The sequence below is a fragment of the Mytilus galloprovincialis genome, chromosome 1, assembly GCF_965363235.1.
Source record: "Mytilus galloprovincialis chromosome 1, xbMytGall1.hap1.1, whole genome shotgun sequence".
In the NCBI taxonomy this organism is placed as follows: domain Eukaryota; kingdom Metazoa; phylum Mollusca; class Bivalvia; order Mytilida; family Mytilidae; genus Mytilus; species Mytilus galloprovincialis.
In genome coordinates, this window is record NC_134838.1 from 91,532,816 (window position 1) to 91,545,815 (window position 13,000).

The following is a 13,000-nucleotide window of genomic DNA, read 5'->3' on the forward strand; positions in this document are numbered from 1 at the left end:
TGTAAAAAAGGAAGTTACAAAGAAAAAAAAGTTAGCAGTTTAGGAATTTCTCAAAATGTATCCAAGATCATAATCTTGCAATTTTTATTAACAAATTTTGGTGACTGTTTTAGTTTCTGGAGGTTAAAACTTGAAATAGAATTAAAAACCAAATAAAAAAACTTGAAATAGTAAATCAGGGTAAAATGTACGTAGGTTTATCACACGAGATTATAACAAAACATTGACTTTAAATGTTTGTTGGCTTTGGTATTGTGGTGCTGCTGTCTCATTGATTTAAAGGTTTGTTGGCTTTGGTATTGTGGTGCTGCTGTCTCATTGACTTTAAATGTTTGTTGGCTTTGGTATTGTGTGCTGCTGTCTCATTGCCTTAAATGTTTGTTGGCTTTGGTGTTCTGGTGCTGCCGTCTCATTGACTTAAATGTTTGTTGGCTTTGGTGTTCTGTTGCTGTTGTCTCATTGCTTTAAATGTTTGTTGGATTTGATGTTCTGGTGCTGCTGTCTCATTGGCTTAAATGTTTGTTGGCTTTGGTGTTTTGGGGCTGCTGTCTCATTGACTTAAATGTTTGTTGGCTTTGGTGTTCTGGTGCTGCTGTCTCATTGACTTAAATGTTTGTTGGCTTTGGTGTTCTGGTACTGCTGTCTCATTGACTTAAATGTTTGTTGGCTTTGGTGTTCTGGTGCTGCTGTCTCATTGGCTTAAATGTCTGTTGGCTTTGGTATTATGATGCTGCTGTCTCATTGATTTAAATGTTTGTTGGCTTTGGTATTGTTGGGCTGCTGTTTCATTGACTTAAATGATTGTTGGCTTTGGTGTTCTGGTGCTGCTGTCTCATTGATTTAAATGTTTGTTGGCTTTGGTATTATGATGCTGCTGTCTAATTGACTTAAATGTTTGTTGGCTTTGGTATTGTGGTGCTGCTGTCTCATTGATTTAAAGGTGTGTTGGCTTTGGTATTGTGGTGCTGCTGTCTCATTGGCTTTAAATGTTTGTTGGCTTTGGTATTGTGGTGCTGCTGTCTCATTGATTTAAAGGTTTGTTGGCTTTGGTGTTATGATGCTGCTGTCTAATTGACTTAAAGGTTTGTTGGCTTTGGTATTGTGGTTCTGCTGTCTCATTGATTTAAAGGTTTGTTGGCTTTGGTATTGTGGTGCTGCTGTCTCATTGGCTCTAAATGTTTGTTGGCTTTGGTATTGTGGTGCTGCTGTCTCATTGATTTAAAGGTGTGTTGGCTTTGGTATTGTGGTGCTGCTGTCTTATTGGCTTTAAATGTTTGTTGGCTTTGGTATTGTGGTTCTGCTGTCTCATTGATTTAAAGGTTTGTTGGCTTTGGTATTGTGGTTCTGCTGTCTCATTGATTTAAAGGTTTGTTGGCTTTGGTATTGTGGTGCTGCTGTCTCATTGGCTTTAAATGTTTGTTGTCTTTGGTATTGTGGTGCTGCTGTCTCATTGACTTAAAGGTTTGTTGCCTTTGGTATTGTGGTGCTGCTGTCTCATTGGCTTTGAATGTTTGTTGGCTTTGGTGTTCTGGTGCTGCTGTCTCATTGACTTAAATGTTTGTTGGGTTTGGTATTGTGGTGCAGCTGTCTCATTGATTTAAATGTTTGTTGGCTTTGGTATTGTGGTGCTGCTGTCTCATTGATTTAAAGGTTTGTTGGCTTTGGTATTGTGGTACTACTGTCTCATTGGCTTTAAATGTTTGTTGGCTTTGGTATTGTGGTGCTGCTGTCTCATTGATTTAAATATTTGTTGGCTTTGGTATTGTGGTGCTGCTGTCTCATTGATTTAAAGTTTTGTTGGCTTTGGTATTGTGGTGTTGCTGTCTCATTGACTTAAATGTTTATTGGCTTTGGTGTTCTGGTGCTGCTGTCTCATTGACTTTAATGTTTGTTGGCTTTGGTATTGTGGTGCTGCTGTCACTTTGACCTATACACACCGTCTCCCTTCTTGCATTCACTTATTTTATTTATGATTAAAGATATCAAGATATAAAGCCATATGATGAAGTTCAAAGAACAAAAACAATGGAACTGAGAAGAAGAAAAAACTCAATTACTAATAAAAACTACTTTTTTGTTGTTTAATTATTATTGTTATTACTATCAATAAAGATCATTTTATGGTTACTTATGTTGTAAAATAGTATATAAAGTTTTCATTCCGTTATCGTTTTATGGTTGTTGTGTCCCCCATTTTGATAGGTTACTTTTGGGAATGGTCACTTTTGCATATTTTTAGCTCACCTGGCCCACAGGGCCAAGTGAGCTTTTCTCATCACTTGGCGTCCGTCGTCCGTCGTCCGTCGTCGTCGTCCGTCGTTAGCTTTCACAAAAATCTTCTCCTCTGAAACTACTGGGCCAAATTTAACCAAACATTGCCAAAATCATTATTAGGGTATCTAGTTTAAAAATTGTGTCCGGTGACCCGGCAAACCAACTAAGATGGCCGCCATGGCTAAAAATAGAACATAGGGGTAAAATGCAGTTTTTGGCCTATAACTCAAAAAGCAAAGCATTTAGAGCAAATCTGACGAGTAAAATTGTTGATCAGGTCAAGATCTATCTGCCCTGAAATTTTGAGATGAATCGGACAACCCGTTGATAGGTTGCTGCCCCTGAATTGGTAATTTTAAGGAAATTTTGCTGTTTTTGGTTATTATCTTGAATATTATCATAGATAGAGATAAACTGTAAACAGCAAAAATGTTCAGTAAAGTAAGATCTACAAATAAGTCAACAGGACCAAAATGGTCTGTTGACCCCTTTAGGAGTTATTGCCCTTTATAGTCAATTTTTAACCATTTTTCGTAAATCTTAGTCATCATTTACAAAAATCTTCTCCTCTGAAACTACTGGGCCAAATTAAACCAAACTTGACCACGATCATCATTGGGGTATCTAGTTAAAAAATTGTGTCCGGTGACCTGGCCAACCAACCAAGATGGCCGCCATGGCTAAAAATAGAACATAGGGGTAAAATGTAGTTTTTGGCTTATCACTCAAAAACCAAAGCATTTACAGCAAATCTGACATCGTGTAAAATTGTTTATCAGGTCAAGATCTATCTGCCCTGAAATTTTGAGATGAATTGGACAACCCGTTGATAGGTTGCTGCCCCTGAATTGGTAATTTTATGGACATTTTGCTGTTATTGGTTATTATCTTGAATATTATTATAGATAGAGATAAACTGTAAACAGCAAAAATGTTCAGCAAAGTAAGATCTACAAATAAGTCAACAAGACCAAAATGGTCTGTTGATTTCTTTAGGAGTTATTGCCCTTTATAGTCAATTTTTAACCATTTTTCGTAAATCTTAGTTATCTTTTACAAAAATCTTCTCCTCTGAAACTACTGGGCCAAATTAAACCAAACTTGGCCACAATCATCATTGGGGTATTTAGTTTAAAAATTGTGTCCGGTGACCTGGCCAACCAACCAAGATGGCCACCATAGCTAAAAATAGAACATAGGGGTGAAATGTAGATTTTGGCTTATAACTCTGAAACCGCAGCCTTTAGAGCAAACCTGACAATGGAGTAAAATTGTTTATCAGGTCAAGATCTATCTGCCCTGAAATTTTCAGATGAATCTGAAAACCTGTTGTTGGGTTGCTGCCCCTGAATTGGTAATTTTAAGGAAATTTTGCTGTTTTTGGTTATTATCTTGAATATTATTATAGATAGAGATAAACTGTAAACATCAATAATGTTAAGCAAAGTAAGATTTACAAATAAGTCAACATGACGGAAATGGTCAATTGACCCCTAAGGAGTTATCGTCCTTTATAGTCAATTTTTAACAATTTTCATAAAATTTGTAAATTTTAACTAACATTTTCCACTGAAACTACTGGGCCAAGTTCATTATAGATAGAGATAATTGTAAGCAGCAAGAATGTTAAGTAAAGTAAGATGTACAAACACATCACCATCACCAAAACACAATTTTGTCATGAATCCATCTGCTTCCTTTGTTTAATATTCACATAGACCAAGGTGAGCGACACAGGCTCTTTAGAGCCTCTAGTTCTTAAACTATAAGTAATGGGTCAACTATATATGTTGTATAGAAGCATTGTTAGCTGAACATGTCTGCTTGGCATGGTTCATCTGACCTTGACCTGATTTTCAATGTTCATTGATCTTTGTTTAGTTATCTTGGTTAATGTTAAGTTTATGTGACAGTTGTAATAAAGCTTAGCTTTATACTTAGGACTATCAACATAATATTAATGATTAGTATAGAAGGCGAGACATTTCAGCGTGTGCACTCTTGTTAACCATTTTTCGTAAATCTTAGTCATCCTTTACAAAAATCTTCTCCTCTGAAACTACTAGGCCAAATTAAACCAAACTTGGCCACAATCATGATTGGGGTATCTAGTTTAAAAATTGTCTCCGGTGACCCGGCCAACTAACCAAGATGGCCGCCATGGCTAAAAATAGAACATAGGGGTAAAATGCAGTTTTTGGCTTATCACTCAAAAACCAAAGCATTTCGAGCAAATCTGACATCGGGGTAAAATTGTTTATCAGGTCAAGATCTATCTGCCCTGAAATTTTGAGATGAATTGGACAACCTGTTGATAGGTTGCTGCCCCTGAATTGGTAATTTTAAGGAAATTTTGCTGTTTTTGGTTATTATCTTGAATATTATTATAGATAGAGATAAACTGTAAACAGCAAAAATGTTCAGCAAAGTAAGATCTACAAATAAGTCAACAAGACCAAAATGGTCTGTTGGTTCCTTTAGGAGTTATTGCCTTTATAGTCAATTTTTAACCATTTTTCGTAAATCTTAGCTATCTTTTACAAAAATCTTCTCCTCTGAAACTACTAGGCAAAATTAAACCAAACTTGGCCACAATCATTATTGGGGTATCTAGTTGAAAAATTGTGTCCGGTGACCCGGCCAACCAACCAAGATGGCCGCCATGGCTAAAAATATAACATAGGGGTGAAATGTAGATTTTGGCTTATAACTAACATTTTCCACTGAAACTACTGGGCCAAGTTCATTATAGATAGAGATAATTGTAAGCAAGATAGTTCAGTAAAGTAAGATGTACAAAGACATCACCATCACCAAAACACAATTTTGTCATGAATCCATCTGCTTCATTTGTTTGATATTCACATAGACCAAGGTGAGCGACACAGACTCTTTAGAGCCTCTAGTTATAAGATATTGTCCTTGCATTTGTTTCTGTATTCTAAATAATTAAAAATTTGGTGACTATGTGGACGCATCTATCCCATCGAGCTAGAGATAAAGGATACCACAGATACAGTTAAGTCGGCCTCATATCTTGACTTACATCTAGAAATTGACAATGAGGGTCGGTTGAAAACAAAACTTTACGACAAAAGAGATGACTTCAGCTTTCCAATTGTGAACTTTCCATTTCTAAGTAGCAACATTCCAGCAGCACCTGCATACGGGGTATATATATCCCAATTGATACGATATTCCCGTGCTTGCATTTCCTATCATGATTTTCTTGATAGAGGATTGCTGCTCACAAGGAAGCTATTAAACCAAGAGTTCCAAATGGTGAAGTTGAAATCATCCTTTCGTAAATTTTACGGACGCCATCACAAGTTGGTTGACCGTTATGGAATAACCGTTTCACAAATGATATCGGATATGTTCCTTACGTCGTAACTACAATTCCCTTCCCTTTCATGAATGTGACCTACAGAATTAGACTATTTACCGGATTTATTATCACATAAGCAACACGACGGGTGCCACATGTGGAGCAGGATCTGCTAACCCTTCGGAGCACCTGAGATCACCCCTAGTTTTTTGGTGGGGTTCGTGTTGTTTATTCTTTAGTTTTCTATGTTGTGTCATGTGTGCTGTTGTTTGTTTGTCTTTTTCATTTTTAGCCATGGCGTTGTCAGTTTGCTTTAGATTTATGAGTTTGACTGTCCCTTTGGTATCTTTCGTCCTCCTTTGTTGGGTTTCTGTATTTTAAAGGATGATGGGTTTCTGTATTCTAAAGGTTGTTGGGTTTCTGTATTCTAAAGGTTGTTGGGTTGCTTTATGCTAAAGTTCTAAAGGTTGTTAGGTTTCTGTATTCTAAAGGTTGTTGGTATTCTGTATTCTAAAGGTTGTTGGGTTTTTTCTTCTTCAGGGGTGGGTGTTTTTTAATTCTGCTAATTCTGTTTTCTTTGTGAGAAAAAAAGACAAACTGTAAAGTCATTATCGAAATTAAAAGTAACAATTCTGTTTGTGATCGACAGATGTATATAGGTGATAAAGTCGAATTAAATGAATATAAAAAAAATGTGCTGGTTGAATAGATATTTCAACAAATTGCCAAGTCTTTCATACAAATCTGTTTTCTGAAATAAAATAAAAATGCAATTAGTAATAACCGATTACTTCTTTCCGGTCAAACAGGTGCATGTATAACTATTCTCTCTTTTATGTATGCAATTAAGAAAAACTGTTTTAAGCATGAGAAGAGATAAAATTTTAAAAACTGTTCATGATTTGAAGAATTCTATAATTCTGGCTGTTAGATTATACGTTATATAGTCGTCAAGTAATGTATCATAGTGTTGAGGCATTGACTTGAAACGTGACTCGATGTCTCGGTGTACGACAACTGACAACATTGAGTGAGATAATATGTTTTCAAGTTGATACAGTTCAATTTTGTAATTATATAAAACCTACAGATTGGTGATGTTAGCATCATGTAGTATAATAACCATACATGCAGTGGGAAATTGTGCCCTTCTATAATGATAAATAGCAATACGAAAAAAACATCGACATTCTTTTTACTATAGCATCCGTTTTATTTTTGTACATATTCATTTTCATTTTTTTTTATATTTTCCAGTCATTAATTAAGCATATTTATTAAAATAGAAATGGAAGCGTTCTCCCATCAGTCAAATGTAGACCCCTTCAATTTGTTTATCTTTAAGATGGAAGTGTACTGTTCTCAGCCAATCTCAGCCAATCAATATAGAAACCACCCCAATTTGATTACCGTTAAGATGAAAGCGTACTTTTTCTCAGCCAACCAATATGGAAGCCACGCCAATTTGGTTACCTTTAAGATATTATACTGTACAGAAATATAAACAACTTAAAATTAAAACATACCAATGCTGTGTGCGTGATGTTGGTACCAGTTGAAGCGATGGGTCAGTAACACAAACACCTTTGAAGTATGGGAGATACCATGGTGGACGACCGTCATAAAGTCCAGCTGGGGTCAGACATTTCAAACCTGTGGCACAACTGTTAAAGATGGAATAGGGGCTCTTAGTTAATGTGTTACTAGTGTATAAATTTTAAAACAAAACCATACGAAAGAAGCAAATGGGTACTTCTATATACATGTACCTCATTGGATAAATACTCTCTCTAGATAACTTAAATGTCTCATAGAAGTCAAAGTTTCAATAAGGACCATTTTACCTTTACATTATTTTTTTAATTCTCAGCTGATGAATGTTGTACAAACAAGCAAAAAATACAAACAGATTGCAACCTTCATAGACATAGTTTTCATTTACTTGTTTTTGCTTCTCTTTTCTAGTTTTAGTGCATTCCGCGTCATTAGCTTTGTCGATAAGAGAAAGTCAGATGACAGCAAACCGTTTTTTTCCTGCATGAAAATGATATTTTCAAATATGGACCCCAAAACAATATATTTATATTTGACCAGATTCACCCAAAGTGTTATCAAGTACTTGCACGAACAAGACTCTATCATATTTTGCTACTTACAGGTTTATAACTCGACAACGATAAAAGATACATATGGGAAAAATCGAAATTGACCTTTGTTAAAAAAAAGAAGGAGAGGTGATATGATTGCCAATGAGAAAGCTATATACCAGAGTTCAAATGACATGGATGTATGCATGTCTCTGTACGACCTTGGTTGCAAATACTACTGCCGTAATGGTAAACACTATATAGAATCATTCTAAATGTAGATTTCATTATTATATGTTTATGCGCAATGCACCTGAAAGGAATCATGGAGCTCAAAGAACATTTAAATTGCAAGAAAGAAATGCCACTGACTCATAACCTTTACACAAAATTAAAGTCCCTCGGACTTTTATTCCTTTATATGATTATCGGTCCAGCCTACACATTTATTACAGCTAGAAACTAATTTGTTTAACCCTATATGCACGACAAAGTAGGTTAATGTTTAAATCACAATATTATTCAAAATAAACTCATAATAGATACCAGAATAAAAATTGTGAATGCCAAACAAGAGTTTCGTCTCCAAAAGACTCATCAGGGACGCTCGATTTAAAACAGTTAAAAAAAAACAACAAAAAAACAAACAAATAAAGCACGAAGTTAACGGGCATTGCGGCCCCATAATTCCAAAAAGGTTTTGCCATAAGCTATGGTAATCTATTCCTAGGGTAGAAAATATCAAGTACTCGAACAAAAATCAATTTTATAAACAGATCAATGAGAATTCATATCAACACAGAAGTGCTGACTACTGGCTTTTGTGATACCATATGTGATGAAACCTCCACCAGCAATTGCATCAAATTGGTGTAAAGAAACCCACCACAGATACCAGGATTGAAATTGCGTACGCCACATGTGCATTTCATCTTAAAAAGACTGAAGCAGGTATAACGCTCGAATAAAATAAAAGTTAAAATGACCAAATAAAGTATGAAGTTGAAGAGAATTGAGGACAAAAAATCTGAAAGGGTTTACTTAATACAAGATAATCTATTTCTGGGGTATAAGTCCATAGTTTTTCGAAATAGTTTTATAAAAAGTTTATTCCTAAGTAGGGTATGATCATTTCAATCAAATTCCACCTTATGTAAAAATGCTGTATTTTGATTGGATGAGAACCATGGTATTTTTCACCAATTTCTATATATTGAGATTTTCTTTTCTCTGCCCAATACCCTAGCAAATACCATGACAGATGGGGAATACCATGTCTAAAAATAACTCAATGAATTATTTCTATTCTAATATGACTAATTCATGGTCATTCTAAATATATGGTTCCAGATGAAATATTTAGGATAAAAAGCATCATTATTGAATTTGGACCAAATGACGTAAAAATTCCGGGAATGACGTCATAAATAAAACTCAACGAAAACGAATTGTCAACCGGTCACATAAAACTGGAATCCACTTGTATTACGCTTCACTGAAACTGATGAGCAAAGTGTAGTAGTCAGCCGAGAACCAGCTTATTATCATAAAAAGGGAGATATATATACAGTCAGTGACTGTACATAAAAACATATATAAGAAATGATTATACGGTCAATGCAATTTGACTGTGCAAATAGCACAGTGCAGTGTATACAAAAATTATACATTCAAGTCGAAATTTCATATGATACCTGATTATAATAAACTTTCTGAGGTGGAACATTCGGTGGAATTAAACAATTATATCATGCTTACAAGGGGTATTTGCTAAAAATACCGGTTTCGAGGTAATCAAATTTCCCTCGCCTAACGGCTCTGGAAATTTGTACCTCTCAACCGGTATTTTTGGCAAATACCCCTTGTAAGCATGATATATTTGTATATAATTGCAACCAACGCAACAATACTGACTACTGCATGTACTTGAACGCTGAAATATTTCTGGCCATTTTTCAGCAAAATGCTTTCAGGGATGCTTCTTTCAATTTAACAAATGATCTTTATCACCACATGCATAAATGTCATAGACCTTTTTTATATTTTTATATTCTTGATTTGAATGCTTGATTTGAATGAATAAGAATTTCTCAAATTTATTGTTAAAATGGTATTTGGTTATATTTTTAAAATATTTATAGTCCTGAAAATTCGGATTTAAATTTAATTTTGTTGTACCTTTTTGAACTTAAAGACATTGTATCATCTACATGTATTTAAGTGAATGAATTATGTATTGTTTTTGTTTGAAAAAAATATCATCATGAAAAAAATAAAAACAAAAATAAAACAAGTGGCTGCATTAAATATTGCAACAATGTCGCAGACTAGAAGGTTATGTTTATGAGAAACAAATCTTTAAAGAGCAAATTCAAATATAGCTATTCAAACATTTGATAAAAAAATCGTTAAAACAACGAAGCAAACTGTTTAGTCTCACAACAATTTAGTTGAGTTTAAGGATTATGCATTTCCATATAATTTTGATTCACTCGGAGGACTAGACAAAAAGGGTTGAAATATATAAATCAATTATTGGTCAACAAATATTGCATTGTTATTATGTGAGAAATAATCACTTCTGACTTTAAGAAACAGTTTTAACATGATTAATTTAGAAAATTATCCAAATGATACAAAACCCTTTCGTAATAATATGACACCATGCTCAAAAACGTTGTGTAAAGCTGAGTGGTACTTTTGATAACCCCAAAAAGACAGTAGAAAATATAGAGATTTACCATTGATAAATCATGAGAATATTAACGTATAATCAAGGAAAGATAGATAATTCTTATGCATAGTCAGTGTATTTCGGATGACAGTAATATTTATTTTTTTTGAAAAAAAAACACAATTTGCGGACATATTTATAGGATCAACCGTACTGAACAGAACATTTAAAACAATAGACCATGGTTACTGAGGATGAAGGTAAATAAAGAAAACTCTTCGGACGCATGAAATTTTTAATGTGCTGTTTTCATTTTTGCAGCACTGGCTCGATACCTCTGCTGGTAGACTATCAGTCACCGAGGGTATCATCAGCTCAGTATCAGTACTTCGATACTGACATCATTTATAACAAACCTTTCTAAAATTGCCCCTAAATGAATTTTGAAGTTGAAGGTTTTAACTCCCTCAGGCAAGGTTGACTATTATACATTTTCGATTTTTAAATTTTTGGATGTAAGCGTTCTTGATGAAGGTAAATTAAATTCCAGAAAAGCGCTGTAGACGCTTGAAATTTATAAAGTGTTGGTTTCGTTTTTATAACTGTTTTTAAAGATAAAAGATTTAAAAAAATCAAATTAACACGTAAAAAAGATTTCGGGTTATCATAGAAATGATTATTATTGAAAATTAACGAAAATCAATTGTTTCCATTTCAAAGCCGTTTTTCTACAAAAAGTGCATTGCAAACAAAGTTTTCATTGAATCAGATCGAGGGACAATATCTAATCCGCATGTGCATTCTAAATTATCCATCTACATACGTTATACTTGTAATCCACATAAAATACCTTGGTGCAAATGCTTCACAAATTTCTCCAACATTGTGTGCGCATACATAACAACATCCACATGGAAGTTTGCCCAATTCACACCCCTGTGGCCTCGGACCGCATTGAACACTGGCACAATTGGCACACGGTAAGGAAGCGCCATAAACTATTGATATATGAATCATGGATAAAATCAAAACAGTTGCTGTCACTATTAATTTCGACATAATGCTGCACGGTTCTATGTGAAACCCTGTCTAATATTTGTGCTCAGTAATAAATACTGCACGGTCCTAAGTGTAAGGCCGTCTAATATGTGTGCTCGGTAATATATACCAGTTGTTTAAAAGTGTAAAGTTCATCAAATCTTTTGGTGCAATAGATCATTTAAAGTCTTATCATTTATTACAGACAAACATTCACCGCATTGATTTGATACAGATAGATTACGTAAAATTCAAATTTGAATAATAAATTTTGTTTTGCAGGGATGACAACAAAAAAAAAACACGTGCGTGGTGTATGACCTGTCTGTGACATTAACATTTACCTACGGATATATTATTCTCGATAGTTACATTGCACACAGTTATATCGTTTAACCTTAAGACAAGTGGAATTTCAATGAATACTATAATTTCCAGTGGCAAATATTTCATGCATACATCTACCATCTATATAAAGTAAGGAGATGTGGTATGATTGCCAATGAGACAACTAATCATCAAAATTAAAATGAAGTAGATGTAAGGAATACGTATTTGTTAGAAATTACTCATTCGCGAGCTTTCGCTATGTTTCGATTTTATGGTTAATTAGTCATTCGAACGTGTCATGTCGTAAATTTGCATTAAAAAATTACAAAAAGTGTTAGACTCATTTACAGCATGCATTCCAAGTATATTAACCATTAGAAAAAAACACCTTCTCAAAGCAAACTGTTTACTCTAAAGTGAATTATTGAACATACACACATTAATAATTGAGAATCTGTTAGCATCTTCAATTCGAAAAAAAGTATTATGGATCTATACTAGTATTAAATATTGGTCTGTAATGTATCACTTTCTTTAGAATCATATTCAAAACAGTGTAGCTGTGGCCATTGATTGACAAACTTAAATTATCCCATTGACTGGGGAAGATTATGTGAACGTTTGTCTGTAACGACCACTGCTCACTACTTACTTATTATAGAACTCAAACTGTGGGTCACCAAAGGTTCTTAACGCCTTTAATATTAAAATAATTCGAAAAATTATTCAGGAATAACTTTATGTTTTGATTTATATTATTGATACAAATCAAAACATCGTGTTATTCCTGATTAGTTTTTCTAATTACTTTATTTAGGTGTTGAGAACCTTTTGTGACCCCACAGTTTAAGTGTCTTTAACAAGTACATAGTGAGCAGCGGTCGTTACAGACAAACGTTCACCTAATTTGCCCCAGTCAATGGGATAAATTAAGGTCGTCAATCAATGGCCACAGCGACACTGTTTTGAATATGATTCTATTTATACCCATGCTCAAAAGGAAGAATCAACTGAGTTTCCTCTATCCGTAAAATGAAATTTCCAGTAACATTTGTAAGGAGGAACAATGAATCAGAGCATCTTGAAATTAAATATCAAGCTTCATTTGAAGATATGATCTCATTTTTCCAAAATATACAAGGAGAAAGTATAATAATGTCACTATCACCTCATGTCATAGCTGAGACACTTTGAAGAGTGTTTTGTTTTACACAATAATTTCAAATGCATCTACACAACACTTACTAATACATTCCTATAATAAGACAA

At 34.2% G+C, this 13,000-nt stretch overlaps 1 protein-coding gene across 1 annotated transcript; it reads right to left on the reverse strand.

Moving 5' to 3' along the window:
* Positions 1-6,299: 6,299 nt before the first annotated feature.
* LOC143044524 (insulin-like growth factor-binding protein 4) lies at positions 6,300-11,543 on the reverse strand. The gene is made up of 3 exons (XM_076216585.1): positions 11,214-11,543; positions 7,129-7,266; positions 6,300-6,353 (listed from the first exon to the last, which is right to left on the reverse strand). Coding segments are annotated over exons 1-3 (348 nt in total). The 5' UTR covers positions 11,423-11,543; the 3' UTR covers positions 6,300-6,352.
* Between the last annotated feature and the right edge of the window lie 1,457 nt (positions 11,544-13,000).

What these genes read in the sequence shown, in the direction of transcription:
- LOC143044524 (XM_076216585.1), bottom strand. Translation starts at nt 11,422, where the DNA reads ATGTCGAAATTAATAGTGACAGCAACTGTTTTGATTTTATCCATGATT. An exon ending in TGTGAAGCATTTGCACCAAG is followed by an intron (nt 7,267 to 11,213) that starts GTATTTTATGTG and finishes CATCTTTAACAG; the next exon opens with TTGTGCCACAGGTTTGAAAT.